General features: G+C 40.1%; 1 protein-coding gene across 9 annotated transcripts in view; it reads left to right on the top strand.

Moving 5' to 3' along the window:
- The first annotated feature begins 6,439 nt into the window (after nt 1-6,439).
- The window catches only part of KHDRBS2 (KH RNA binding domain containing, signal transduction associated 2), a 631,271-nt gene continuing 622,235 nt past the window's right edge, over nt 6,440-15,475 (top strand). For all 9 annotated transcript variants that reach the window (XM_081523653.1, XM_081523657.1, XM_081523656.1 and 6 more), the window contains exon 1: nt 6,440-6,746. In XM_081523653.1, coding sequence (XP_081379779.1) covers nt 6,656-6,746 — 91 coding nt within the window. In that variant the 5' untranslated portion in view covers nt 6,440-6,655. The remainder of the gene's footprint in view (nt 6,747-15,475) is intronic.

Genomic DNA, 15,475 nt, shown 5'->3' with positions numbered 1-15,475 from the left:
TGTCAGTGCAGTGACTGACCACAGAGACACTACCCCAAGAACTTGATCAGTTTTCCAAATAGAGATAATTTCAATATCAGAAATGGTTTATTTGAGTTGTCAGGCCACTTTAGAATTAAAAATAGCTTACATTTTTGAGGATTCAAGATAGCAGTATTCCAAACACACTGCTAAGTCTTCAACAAATATCAGTTCATTTCTCTCTTTTCTTCTGCCCTTTAACTACACCATTGTATCAGCTTAAATCCCATATAATACATTAATTTTAAAGGTTTCCAATCAGAAAACACTTTGTACCTTGTATGTATGTATTTGTGTATACATATATGTGTATCCTCAAAGGTGATGCTGTGAAAGTGCTGCACTCGATATGCCAGCAAATTTGGAAAACTCAGCAGTGGCCACAGGACTGGAAAAGGTCAGTTTTCATTCCAATCCCAAAGAAAGGCAATGCCAAAGAATGCTCAAACTACCGCACAATTGCACTCATCTCACATGCTAGTAAAGTAATGCTCAAAATTCTCCAAGCCAGGCTTCAGCAATATGTGAACCGTGAACTTCCAGATGTTCAAGCTGGTTTTAGAAAAGGCAGAGGAACCAGAGATCAAATTGCCAATATCCGCTGGATCATCGAAAAAGCAAGAGAGTTCCAGAAAAACATCTATTTCTGCTTTATTGACTATGCCAAAGCCTTTGACTGTGTGGATCACAATAAACTGTGGAAAATTCTGAAAGAGATGGAATACCAGACCATCTGACCTGTCTCTTGAGAAACCGGTATGCAGGTCAGGAAGCAACAGTTAGAACTGGACATGGAAAAACAGACTGGTTCCAAATAGGAAAAGGAGTCCGTCAAGGCTGTATATTGTCACCCTGCTTATTTAACTTATATGCAGAGTACATCATGAGAAACGCTGGGCTGGAAGAAACACAAGCTGGAATCAAGACTGCTGGGAGAAATATCAATAACCTCAGTATGCGGATGACACCACCCTTATGGCAGAGAGTGAAGAAGAACTAAAGAGCCTCTTGATGAAGGTGAAAGAGGAGAGTGAAAAAGTTGGCGTAAAGCTCAACATTCAGAAAACTAAGATCATGACATCTGGTCCCATCACTCCATGGGAAAAAGATGGGGAAACAGTGGAAACAGTGTCAGACTTAATTTTTTTGGGCTCCAGAATCACTGCTGATGGTGACTGCAGCCATGAAATTAAAAGACGCTTACTCCTTGGAAGGAAGGTTATGGCCAACCTAGATAGCATATTTAAAAGCAGGGACATTACTTTGCCAACAAAAGTCCGTCTAGTCAAGGCTATGGTTTTTCCAGTGGTCACGTATGGATGTGAGAGTTGGACGGTGAAGAAAGCTGAGCACCGCAGAATTGATGCTTTTGAGCTGTGGTGTTGGAGAAGACTTGTGAGAGTCCCTTAGATACTGCAAGGAGATCCAATCAATCCATCCTAAAGGAGATCAATTCTGGGTGTTCATTGGAAGGTCTGATGTTGAAGCTGAAACTCCAATACTTTGGCCACCTCATGCGAAGGGTTGACTCATTGGAAAAGACCCTAATGCTGGGTAGGATTGGGGGCGGGAGGAGAAGGGGACGACAGAGGATGAAATGGTTGGATGGTATCACCGACTCGATGAACATGGGTTTGGGTAGACTCCGGGAGTTGGTGATGGATAGAGAGGCCTGGCATGCTGCAATTCATGGGGTCGCAAAGAGTTGGACACGACTGAGCGACTGAACTGAACTGAATATTTGTATACATATATATATATATATATATATATATATGCTTATACACGCATATATATATAGCTCAGCTTTGAGTGGTGAATATTCATTTTATGCCATGGCATATTAGCACATAGCATAATTTCAACTCTAAACACATTATATATGATAGATGATTTGCTGCATATGATACTACTGCTTGGTTGTCAGCAGAGCTAAGTCCCCACTCCCTTCTTGCAACCCTAAAATATATCATGGACGTTATAACTACAATGAATAGAAATAATAAAGCAGCATCTTCAGTGTAACGGGTTCTGCAATGTTCTTCAGCAGGTGATGAGTCAGTCAATATCTTAGTCCTCCATTATACTCTGTCTTAGGGTCATTACATAAATGACTGGGCTGCTACAATTTCATTAAGCCATAGTTCTTATTGCCAGTGGATTCTACTAATCCTTGGGGTAAGTAGGCTAGTACGCTTTCCCTAAAGTTGATGATAGCTCTGAAATTGTTGAAATTATAATGCAGTAAATGGAATTCCATTGAAAATAAACCTTTTAGGATTAGAACTCATGGTTAAAATAAGATAAATCTTTATCTAAGGTATATGAATTAATTCAGTGATGAGTTTGGTTAAGTTATTCACACCATTAGTAGAGGAGATGGTCTTTTACCAGTAATCATAAATTCATGTATAGGCACTTAATACTCTCAATTGAACAATCATCTATAGAAGGCTCTCAATTTATTTACATTTGTATTTATAAAATGTTTGCATTATTAGGATTGCTGTGAAAAATCCACTAAACAATTGTGGTACCTATAAAATATTTACATGTGAAGTAAATGGAGAACACAGTCATCTACTGAAAACACATGGATCTGATGCTGGATAAGTGTACATATGAGGAAACTGGACAGTTTGCCTTTATTCAGCCATATCCTTTTTGGAAATAAGCAATATCTGTGATTCAGTTATGAAGCATATTGACTATTAAGGGTCAATATAGCTTCTATATTTTTAGCCTATAATGCTTATCATGTGTTAAACATACCAACTATCCTAAAGATTAGGTTAATATTAGTCTCCTTTTAGTTCTTTAAAGCTACATAAATATACTTTTTTTTTCTGTTAGAATGCATTTTAGGCATTTGTTGAATGTTTACCTAAGAAAATAAAATTATAAATCTTTTTTGATAATAAAGGACACAAGTGAAAGCTAGCTTACCATTTGTATTAATGACCTGGGTATCCAGAGTCGTTGTATAATAAAGTCACCCATTTGGATAGCTCTCCATTGTATCTCTTTGCTGCTGCTGCTGCTAAGTCGCTTCAGTCGTGTCCGACTCTGTGCGACCCCATAGACAGCAGCTCACTGCTGCTGCTAAGTCGCTTCAGTCGTGTCCAACTCTGTGCGACCCCATAGACAGCAGCTCACCAGGCTCTGCCGTCCCTAGGATTCTCGAGGCAAGAATACTGGAGTGGGTTGCCATGTCCTTCTCCAATGCATGAAAGTGAAAAGTGAAAGTTAAGTCGCTCAGTCGTGTCTGACTCTTAGCGACTCCATGGACTGCAGCCTACCAGGCTCTCCGTCCATGGGATTTTCCAGGCAAGAGTACTGGAGTGGGGTGCCATTGCCTTCTCTGTTGTATCTCTTTAGTGCACCTTTAATCATGGAAAGCAGAACTATGAATGAATAATGTAATTGCTGTGACTGGACAGAACAAGAGTTACTTCATCTTTTTGATTCATGAAACTGGATTCGTGCTTATTTCCATCAGTACCATATTCTTTTAATCTCTTGGTAGGCTGCAAAGCAAAATTTGATTGCAATTATCGGACAATAATTTTTCTAATTTATAATTCATTCCAAAACACTTACAATTTATTAGCTGTGGTTGGTGTTTTATCCATTCTCTGCTGCTATAGCAGTTCCTGGCCACCTTTCTAAGGACTGGTAGCACATTTCCCCTTCATACTTCTATGCAAAGTAGGTACAGAAACAGGATCCTTCAACTACTAAACATCCTTCCAGAAGAGATCATTTGAGAAGGTCATCCAGAGGGTGATGATATTTCTTTATGGTGTCCCTAACATTTGGAATAAAGCCTGCTATATATATATATATATTATCCAGCAAGTCTTAAGTAATTTGTCTCTTAAGTAGTTTGTCTCCATTCATCCCCCACCCTTATTTGTTCCGTGTCTCCTAGATGACTGCAGTCACAGGACCTCAGTCTGTCCCAGGAAGAGGCCAAACTCTATCGGATCACATGACTTTTGCAAGGGCAAATCCAGCTGCCTGGAATACTCATCTTTGTTCATTTTATGTAGATAGCTCCCTCCTTTCCACTAGATTTTACTTTAGATGTCAACTTCTTAGCAAGACTGCACATCTATCCTGGCCAAAAAAAATTTTAAAAATGAGGATGTCCTTTATTCCCTTATTCTCTTCCTTGACTCCTTGCTTAGTTCCCTTTTGGCCTTGATGCATGCAGTAATTACCTGTTCTCTTGTATACTTGGTTTTGTCTTTCCACATTCAAAGATCATCTCAATGATGGGAGGGTTCATTCACCAGTATTTCTCCAATTTCTTTCTAGGTTCTTTTCAATATTCAGTAAGTACTATTTAATGCAAACATGCATAAATAAATTAGATATTTAGTTACAAAAAGGTAGGCTAAAGCAGTGCAAATGGTACCTAGTAGACTTGAATTTGGGGTCTTCCCAGGTGGCACTAGTGGTAAAGAACCTGCCTGTTAATGCAGGAGACGTAAGAGACGTGGGTTTCATCCTGGGTCAGGAAGATCCCCTGAGGAGGGCATGGCAACTCACTCTAGTACTGATGCCTGGAGAATCCTATGGACAGAAGAGAATGCCAGGCTACAGTCCATAGGGTCACAAAGAGTTGGATATGACTGAAACAGCTCACACACACATCACAAGATACTCTTATGTTCTATACTCTTGTACTCTAGGGTAACAATAATACAGGGAACACAGATCATTTTCAAGTGCTCTACAGGAAAGTTCTTGATTAAAAAAAAAAATCCTGAAGAAATGTGATTTTCTTCCCTACAGTCTAAAACCAAAATTATCAATGAGTCGTGGTTCTCCCAGCTTATTTCATGAACTTTCAGCATTCCTATCACATGTATTGGTGCCATAGTCCTTTCCATTGGTCATGTGGTAGCATACATTTAGCTTCAGGGGGAGGGATGAAGGTGATTGGTGTCAAATGAGTGCATATTTGTCACTTCTCTGTCTCAGTTTCCACAACTGAAAAACAAAGAAAGTAATAGGTGTGCTAGGTTTTTCAAAGTGCCTCCATAAGGACAAATTGAGATCATGGATGTCAGGGCATGTTAAATTTTTATAACATTTAATTTATATTATTTATATAATATATATTATTCATATAATATACTTATTTAATTATATTTATATATTTTATTATATATTTATAAATATATTTATTATATATGATATATACTTATAACATAAATATAACATATAAAAGAGAATCTCCAACCTTATCTTGAAAAACACATATGAAAATTCAGAATACAGTAAGATAACTTAGAAAAGTTTCAGCATGCTTTATTTATAGGGAAGTTAGCCCTCCTTCTTCCACAAAAAAATAATGGTGGGGGAGAGCCGAATTAGAAAATGACTTTATGAAAAGAGATGGTGGAAAAGTTTATTTTGTAATATCCAAAGTACTTAAGCTGCATTTTCAAGTGCATTTGTGAGAGAAGGATGGGCAGTGTTGGTGATACCGCGGGGTTTAACTCTGCTTTATCACAAGAGGAATAGCAATAGAACCTGGCGAAAGAGACTGTCACATCCTAAATGATGGAGAAAGGGGGAGGGCGGAGCAACTGTCGTTGCTTGCTCCCTAGTCTCTTCCTTCTTCCACATGTTTTTATAACTCCTTCACAGACTGATTATGTGGCTTTTTAGTTTTAAAATTCAGCCTCCTCCCAGAAGGCCCCCGTAGATAGGGACGGGGTAAGGAGGAACGGACGGAAGAAAACCAGAGTCAGTCCCGCTGTGACTGTCCAGTGGAGGCGCGTTGCTGTGCGGCGATACCGCTGCGGAGCCGCTTTATTTGTTCATCAATGAGCGTCTACTGCATCTCCTAGATACAGGTCAAGCCCACATGAAACAGCAGCCGCCCATCATAAGCAGTCTTCCTTGTATTTCCAGAGCGGGAGCGCCGCCGATCTCTGCGCACCGAGCGCGTCTGCGGGCAGGAGAAGGAACACTTGAGCCTCCGGACGCGGGTGGAGTCGCCTCTACGCTCCTGAGGCGCTCCCGGCGCTCTCCTGTCCTCGCTGCGCACCGCCTAGCCGCGTCTCCCCGCCGTCTCGGACTCCGGCTTCTCGGTTACGGTGTCTTTTCCGCTCTTCTCGGCTCGCGCCTCCGCAGCAGACAGACAGCTCCTCACACCTGGGCTCCACAGCTGAGCGCGCCTAAGGGCCTGAGGGCGCCGGCTGCGAGGAGAAAACGCGCCCACCTTCCGTGCTCTCCTCCCGGCGGCCCCGCCTCCCGCCAGTCCGGCGGACCGACGTGCGATGCGGCCCAATGGTGACTCGCAGCCGCTGCGGGCCCCGCCCCTCGAGGCACCTCCGCCAATGAGCGCTGGGCAGAGGCGGGACGCGCCCTGTGCCCGCCTCCCCGTCCAGGCCGCCGGAGCGAGCCCACCAGGGCGAGAGCGAGGTACGGCTGCTCGACCGGCCGGGAGGCTCGGCACCGCTTCAGCCCGCGGCTGGGCGGGCGGCGCCGGCCCAGAGAGGGCGCCAGACCCCGGCCGTGGCTGAGGCGGGCGGGCGGCGAGCGAGCAGGACGGCGGGGACGTGCGTCCAGCGCACGGAGCCCTGAGCCTGGCCGGGGGCCGTACAAAGTCCGCGCTATGCAAGAGGAGAAGTACTTGCCTGAGCTGATGGCAGAGAGAGACAGCCTGGACCCGTCCTTCGTGCACGCCTCGCGCCTGTTGGCCGAAGGTAGGACCTGCCCCCGGGTGGGCGCAGACCGCCGGCCCCCGTCGCCGCGGCGGGGCTCGGGGTGCGGAGTCCGGGAGGACGCTTGTCTCCTTCGCGGAAACTGCCGTGGAAGATGCTCGCCCAGAGCCGCGGCGGAGCTGGTCCTTCCATCCGCGGCTGAATCCGGGTAGCCCGGAGCGGCAGGCGCTGGCTGTGAAGACAGTGCCCTTTAGGATCACTGATGGAGCTACGTAAGGAACTGCGCGGTCCACCGGGATGCTTTAACTCCGCCAAGGGAAGGGAAGTCAGTCTGGAGTGAATGGTGATCAATGGAGTGTTTGATGAGCTGCTTCTTATCTACAAATCAGTATTTCTTTTTCGTTACCTTTTCCTTTCCCTTTCCCCCCTTTCTTTTCTCTTATTTCTCTCTCTCTCTTCTGATTTAGAAGTGATTTTGATTTCCTTAGTCTAATTACAGTCTTTCCTATGGAAAATCTTAGTATTAACCTAGATTAAATTATGTGTGTTGTGTTTGTGAATGTGGAAGGGGCTGAAATGCTTATCAGTTTATTTGAAGTGTGATGATTGGGTGCTCTGGGAGATGCTGGTCCCTGGGAACCCTCCACGATTGATCAACTGTTGTACCAAGTGTGCAGTTTGTGTGTGTGTGTGTGTACCTTAATGTTAAAAGAGATTTCATTCCCAGAGGAACATAAGTATCTTGTCTTTTGTGTTCTTTTGAAGGGTTGTTTAAACACACACACACAAACTTCTGTATGACAGAAGTATTAACCTGATTACTACTCCATTTATCTTGCAACAGTGCTATCTAACTGCTAAAGGTACCCAAGATATCTGTAGCAATCTACATTTACCTTTATAAAAACTAAAGACTTTTATTTATTCATTTTATTTTTTGGATGAATGTCTCAATAATGAGTTGCTTCATCATGAAATTGACTACAGTGCAGTTTTGTTCCTTAGGTTCTTAGGAACTTACCTACAGGAAAACTGAAAGTGACAACTTTCTTCCCCTCAGCTCTTCAGCATTAAAAGAAATGTTTTCTTTTGTGATATTTAGTTTTACATGGAAGGAGAAATTCTAATCCTCCATGTATGAATTAAATAGGCATTAGACTTATTTAAATGTTTTATTGATGGATTATTATTTGCAACAATAAAGTAACAGATATTTTTCTATTTTGTATATTAAGTAATTAAGAAAAACAATAATTGAAATATTGAACACGTGAAACAAGTAAACTACTTTTCAGGGGACAAGTTGATTTTGTAGAGGGTTTGGGATGGAAAATGCAGTCATGCTTACTACTTTCTTGGTTACTGAATTAAAAAATGAAACCTAAAATTGAAAATGAAAGTTAGTTAAAAAATTGAACTCTCCTTCTACTCTATTAAAAATAAGTAAACTACATAAAAATAATAGGAACATTATAAATTAATGGATTAACAAATGTTCAAAACGATTAAAAATGCAATTGTGTTCTTAAATCGTCTATTTCAATGTATTTTCCAGAAATGTCTTCATTTAGCTGATAAAGTCTTTAAAATAGAAAAAGTTACAAATTAATCATTTTCTCAGACCTGCTAATTGGGTTTCTTTTGGGGACAGTAGGCTAGATGATTAATTCATCAGTCATTAATGAGAGTTAGTGTACTGAAAAATGTCAAACTAAAGCAATGCATGTGAGGAGCTGTAAACAGAGTATAGAAGTATTTCTGTGTGGTAAAACAGTCAGAAAAGTCTGTGCACCTGGTTCCTTAACATTTCCTTAACATTTTATTTTTCTCAGAAATTTGGTTTCTTGATACTTAGGAACATGTTCCTATGTACTTTGTAATTTAATATTTTCCCAGTAGGGGGAAGCATGTTCTGCTTTTGTAAACAATTAGAAGTAAAAAGCGCCTAAATAGAAAAATCTCTAAGGAAGAAACAAAGATAGGTGTCCACATTTCAGAGGAATCATAAGGAGGAGGAGGGGAGGGGAGTAATGATAATAACCTTGAGTATATAAAGAGACTCTTTGCAACTGGCTGAAAGATCCACAAGATCTAAATTCTGTAATTGTACCCAAACCTCTTCATGTTCTCATTGAACAGCGTCCTTCTGAATAAACCTTAACATACATTTTACATTACAGATCTTTCATTGTCTTTTCAAAGGCCATCTACCGAGATTCTTAGGTCTTATTTCGAATCTCTATAGGAGAGTGTTGTTGAGATAATTTTATTTTTCACCCCTGGAAATGTACTGATTGAAGGCAGTGGCTATAAATACACCTGACATAGATGTTCCTTTGGAAAGAAGGTGTTCCGTGAAGTACATTTCAGCCAGCACTGTGCAGACTGTCTCAAGACTGAGTGTGTAATAAAAATGATCCAGATGATTCAGTTCTTCGGAATGATTTTCTGGAAGGTAATATATACAATGTCAGTGATGTAAGCCAATGAGCTTTCATAATGATTTGTTTTGCTGTTTTGATTGGTGGTAGATGCAAATCAGTGCTCCATTGTGACTGCTGACTTAGAATTGAAGGCCATGGGGTTAAATGCTAGTTTGTTGGTTATTTTGTTATTTTTGTTGTAGTTTATTACTTCACTTGTTTTGGCTGGGTGCTTTCAATAGGAATGAGTCTGACAAAGCTGATAGAAGAGCCTGAACATTTTATGTACTATGTTGTTACTTAGAAAAGATCTTGAATAATATGTTTTGAATAGTATAATATTGCTTGAGTAATTCAAATAATTTTCTTCTGGATTATAATATTTTTTATTGTCTGTTTGTATGGAAGGTGCTTTGGAGTATGATAAAACAGCAGATTCAGCACAATCCTTGAAGTTCTACTCAGTCTCTGAATTTGCTTGCCAGATGAAATTAGATGAGGTTATTTATATCTATGATACTTCAGGGAAGCACACTAAACTGTGAATCCAGATACCTGGATTTTAATTCCACTTTTGCCTAAAATGAATCTTGGTAAATTTCCCTTCCCTGGGCCAGTTTTCTTGTCTCTCAAATTGAGGAGCTGGACTAGATAATCTGTATGCTTCTTTGTAATTCTAATTAAGTCTGGGACTGCTCCTGATGCAAAGGAGTGCAGTTTGTGTATTCAGAATACCAAAATCAGTGGTTGAACATTTTGGAAACTTTTTTCATTTCTTAGTTTAATGATTAATAATATGTTTATTGCATTATATTTCAGTTTGAAGCATACACATTATTTGGGGCACTGGGGACAGATTTATGTTCTTCCTGACCTATTTTCAATGCTTGGGAGCTAAAAATGTATTTACATGAAAATATTCTTGTTTGCAGTAAAATGTGTCTATCTGCTGATAGACATAGATCTGTTCAAATTTATATGTTCAACTATGGTGATTCCATACCTTTAGAAGGATTAATAAATTCTTATCCGTTTCAGAGTGTTTGAGTTCTCTGTCTCTTCACAAATATTGGAAAATTCATCATTGTTTTGGTTTACTCATCATGTGATGAAGTCAAATATTGCTAAATATCCCAACAGTTCAAGTATTTTTTAAACACTCTGAATGCTTTTTTCAAACTTTTGTGAAAATTTTGCCCTTCCATTTAGGACTGACTGGCCTGTTTGCAGGTGTGGGTGAATGAGAAGAACAGGGATCAATAATTTATTACAAAAGCTGACTTGTAGTGGTTTAACTACATTTAGATTTTCAGTAAGGATTATTTTTAATTCTGAATGTGTTCCTTGAAATATTTAAATATGGTGTGTTCTTAAGATAAAGAAAGGTATTGGTGTAATATCTAAAACCCACTTCTGATAAAAACTACTATTCATGTGACTTTTCCTTTGATCAATGTAATCTCTTTGCTCTCCCAATAAATTTGGGATAATCCTATTTATGTTTCTTAAAATAAAAACAAAAAATGGCAAAAAATTAACTTAAAGATTTTCTTTGATCTGAAAAATATCTTTGATCTGCAGTTAAAACATATTTATTATATAGTGGAGAAATTCTGCTTTAACAAACAAAACACTTGGGATAGAGTGTTGACACCCCTGCCAACTATGAAATAAGGGATATTTTGTTTATTTCCTTTCTGATTCTCAGTTTCTTTATTGGTAAAACAGCAAAACTAATATCCATCAGGCATGGTTCTTTTAAGGTTAAAAAAAATACTGTTTGTGACATGTAAGCTATGTTTTAAAATATAAATTTTTATACAACCAAAGCAAAAACTTAAGCAGAAATTCTACAAATATTAGATAAGACTTTTAAGATTGTCCTTAGCATTTTAATGACATTATGGACTTGACCTCAACTTGAAGTTTGATTTTTTAATAACATGAGCACTGACTCATATTAGTGCTTAACTCTCTGAATCATTGCTGAGTGAATTTTAACTCATAAACCAAATTATGAAATAAATTATCTTATGAAAGATGATTCCAATGAGGGTTTTTAAAATATGTTCCTTCTGTCAGTGGTCACTTGTCCATGTCTGACTTGAGCCTGGTTAGAGCAGGACATGTGTAGCTCAAGACTAATTCCACATTTGCTTGGCCATCACTCTGGACAGCTGATTTCATCCTTCTTTCTATCAAGGGACGTGGCTTTGTGTCTTCCAACGTTCTTCAGCCTCCCACCACCTAGAAACTCCTGTGCTCTTTTCATTCCCCAAGGATGAAATGCATCTTTTTGTTCAAGACTGACTTGTTCTCAGCATCCTTAACCCTGGTGACCCTCTTCCTCCAGGCCTGTCCTGTCATTGTGTCCTTTCTTTAGTGGCTCCACCTTCTTCCGTCCCATCTTCCTTGGGGCATCCTGTAAACATGATTCAACTGGAATCACTTAAAAAAAAATAGAATACTTATTTCACTTGCCAAAAGTAATGAAAATAATCTCTCTAGACACTTTCCCTCCCTTGTTTCTTTCCAGTGTCTGATACTGTGAGTCTGTACTGCTGCTGCTCACTTTCTCAGTTTACCTCCCACAGCTCTGTGTCCTGGCTGCAGCTTCCCATTTTGTCCTGAAACGAGGCTCCAATGAGAATCATCTAATTGCCAAATCCAATAAAATGTGTCTGACCTCTCATCAGGGTACTTGGCTGTACTTTTCACTATTGGTCTTTTCCCAATTTTTTGGTTTCTCCCTTGACTTTTGAACACTACACACTGTTGGTTTTCTCTTCTCTCCGTTACTGACTCCCAGAATCCTCCCTGTTTTTCATTGTCTGTCCAGCACACACACCCTATCAGAGTGGTTCATTTAAGAGCAAAGTCTAACCATGTCATACCTTTAAATGCTGTTCTGGAAGGCAGGCTGTCTCTGACCACAGGCCAGCGGGGGGCGGCGGGGTGCCTCCTGGATGTTCCCAGGGCAGGGAGAGTCCAGGCTCTCCTGGGTGCCCAGGAGAGGGAAGGGCTCGTTGTGCTGATCCCCATGTGATCTCTAGTGACACCAAGAAGGGTGGGGAGAAGTTCAAGCAGGAGTGAAAGCTGCTCTGACACCCGCTGGCTTGGAGGGGGGAGTATGCATTGCTCCTGCTCCTGAGGGTAGACGCCCAGGTCTCCACGTGGCCTCTGTCCCCACTGCCAGTGTAACAGAACCCTCGTTGCCCATTCAGGCCTCCAGTTCTCCTGAAGAGAAGGGGTGCTCCTTCACAGCAGGGGAAAGCTGGACACCTCAGCTCCCTATTTAACCTTTCTTGACTGAGGTGAGCATGAGACACTGGTTTTGGGGTCTGGTGTTGTTTTCTATGCCTGTATTCTTTGGCTAGGGGAGGATGTTTGTCATTTAAATTTTTTGTCTTGCAAGGTTGCCCTCTTTCTAGTCCTGCAGCTAGAAAGAGCAGGCTTTGCTTGAGCCTTCGTTTTTGTCTCCTTCTGTCCATGTTTTTGGTTTTCTAGCCTTTCCAGCTCCCACTTTGGTGTATATGAAGCACAAGAGGGAAACCACTAGCCAGTTCCCATGGAACCAGCAGGCCTGCCTTCTTCCACAAAGTCTTTTGTGTTTATTTTATGTATAATATCCAGTCACCATTCATTTGTGTTTTAATATATTTCTTTATAAGGTTTTCTTGTGAAGGTAGGTTCATTCTTGTACATTAATATTTCATTAATTAATTATGTAAGAATAAGCATGACCAGGATAAATCCATTTGGGTAATCAGAACATAATATCTGATCAAAATTTTTGGTTTAATTAAGTATAAATCTAGACTGGAACTCTGTGTCTCCATGACAGCTATAGAAAGGAAGGATATTTTAGAAACCCTTAGAGATGACAACATAGTGTCACCAGCCTTTCCTATGTCCTTATTTGTTCTTCTCTGAATACAGACAAGAAATGTAGCTTAATTGGAATTATATTGAGACCAGTTGGTTTGTTTAAAGCTATTAACAGGTAAAACAATATATTAATAGATTGTAATATTTTTTTACAGCAGTGGTGAATTTTAATAAAATAAATATTAAAATAAGTATTAAATAGAAATAGATTAAAAGTAATAATAGAGTGCTGGTTAATAACTGATCTCCCAAATGAATGTTAGCAAATACCCATGTTATATGACTTTTTCATTTTATCCAATGGAGTGTTCTGAAATAATCACGTTTTATTTGTCAAAAAGTTGAGACATCATAGCTATGTATCCTTTTGCTCAATTTTCAAAAACTATTTTGGGAAACAAATCATTTGTAGCATATTCGCCAGTGCTTACCTTACCCTCTGGAACACTACTTCCAAAAAATTTCTGCAGTAGATAGTGATTAAAAAGAACTCAAGAACACCTGAATGACAAAGTTTTATGTCCATTACTATAGATATAGTTCAGCTACAGTCTGGGGGATCAGTCTGTAGGGCAAGAACTCTATCACACTGAACTATGTGATTACAGTTGCCCTTGAATGTGTGTTGGTAACACTGGTCCTCAGTGTGTGTTATTGGTATATGAAGAGATGTCAGATGTTTAATTTGTTAGTTTTTAACAATATATATAATATAAATCAGCAGTGTATGGTGACAGCTGCTGGAGTTTACAGACTGTTAGTGGCATGGGGATTCTGAGGAAGTCATGGTGATCATAGATCTTTATCCTCATCATCTCTCTGTCATCATTGATGGGGAGATACTCTTTGTCAGGCACTAAACTAGATGTTGGCATGCCTACCACTGTTTATCCACTCATAATCCTATGAGATAGTTATTAGTGTTACCCTATCTTACAAATGAGAAAAATTAACAATTAAGCAAGTTAATCTATTTCAGATCACACATCAAATAAATCATAAAGCTGAAACCCAGGTTTCTCATCCAGAGGCTGCTGAAGTTGTTACAACATCTTGTCTCCTGTGGGAGAAATGCAAGTTTTATAGGAAGGTCAAATATTAACATGCAAAGTAAGTCAAGATCAGTGTGGGTGATACACTTAATTTCTGAAATATGTTTCTGAATGTGAATATTGGGTAAATTCTTCCACAGCCTCTTTAAATAAGTATAGTTTATAAAAGGTAAGTACGTTTATAATGGGGGAAATTTACCTTAGTACAGTTCAGTTCAGTCGCTCAGTCGTGTCTGACTTTTTGTGACCCCATGGACTGAAGCACACCAGGCCTCTCTGTCCATCACCAACTCACGGAGTTTACTCAAACTCATGTCCATTCAGTCGGTGGTGCCATCCAACTATCTCATCCTCTGTCATCCCATTCTACTCCCACCTTCAATCTTTCCCAGCATGAGGGTCTTTTCCAATGAGTCAGTTCTTCGCATCAGGTGGCCAAAGTATTGCAGTTTCAGCTTCAGCATCAGTCCTTCCAATGAACACCCAGGACTGATCTCCTTTAGGATGGACTGGTTGGATCTTCTTGCAGTCCAAGGGACTCTCCTCCAACACCACAGTTCAAAAGCATCAATTCTTTGGCGCTCAGCTTTATAGTCCAACTCTCACATCCATACATAACTACTGGAAAAACCATAGCTTTGACGAGAAGGATCTTTGTTGGCAAAGTAATGTCTCTGCTTTTTAATATGCTGTCTAGGTTGGTCATAGCTTTTCTTCCAAGAAGCAAGCGTCTTTAATTTCATGGCTGCAGTCACCATCTGCAGTGATTTCGGAGCCCCCAAAAATAAAATCTGTCACTGCTTCCACTGTTTCCCCATCTATTTGCCATAAAGTGATAGGACCAGATTCCATGATCTTAGTTTTCTGAATGTTGAGTTTTAAGCCAACTTTTTCACTCTCCTCTTTCACTTTCTTCTTCTTCCATTTCTGCCATGAGGGTGGTGTCATCTGCATATCTGAGGTTGTTGATATTTCTCCTGGCAATCTTCATTCCAGCTTGTGTTTCATCCAGCCCAGTGTTTCTCATGATGTACCCTACATATAAGTTAAATAAGCAGGGTGACAATATACAGCCTTGATGTACTCCTTTCTCGATTAGTAACCAGTTTGTTGTTCCATGTCCAATTCTAACTGTTGCTTCCTGACCTGCATACAGATTTCTCAAGAGGCAGGGTGAGTGGTCTGGTATTCGCAGCTCTTGAAGAATTTCTCATAGTTTGTTTTGATTCACACAGACAAAGACTTTGGCGTAGTCAATAAAGCAGAAATGATGTTTTTCTGGAACTCTTTTGCTTTTGTGATGATCCAGTGGATGTTGGCAATTTGGTCTCTGGTTCCTCTGCTTTTTCTAAATCCAGCTTGAACACCTTGGAGTTCATGGTTTACACTGTTGAAGCTTGGCTTGGAA

The sequence above is a fragment of the Giraffa tippelskirchi genome, chromosome 8 (genome assembly GCF_054371585.1).
Source record: "Giraffa tippelskirchi isolate mGirTip1 chromosome 8, T2T-mGirTip1v1.2.pri, whole genome shotgun sequence".
Lineage (NCBI taxonomy): Eukaryota > Metazoa > Chordata > Mammalia > Artiodactyla > Giraffidae > Giraffa > Giraffa tippelskirchi.
Note: the sequence above shows the minus strand (reverse complement) of the source record. Positions and strands in the feature narration are given on the sequence as shown.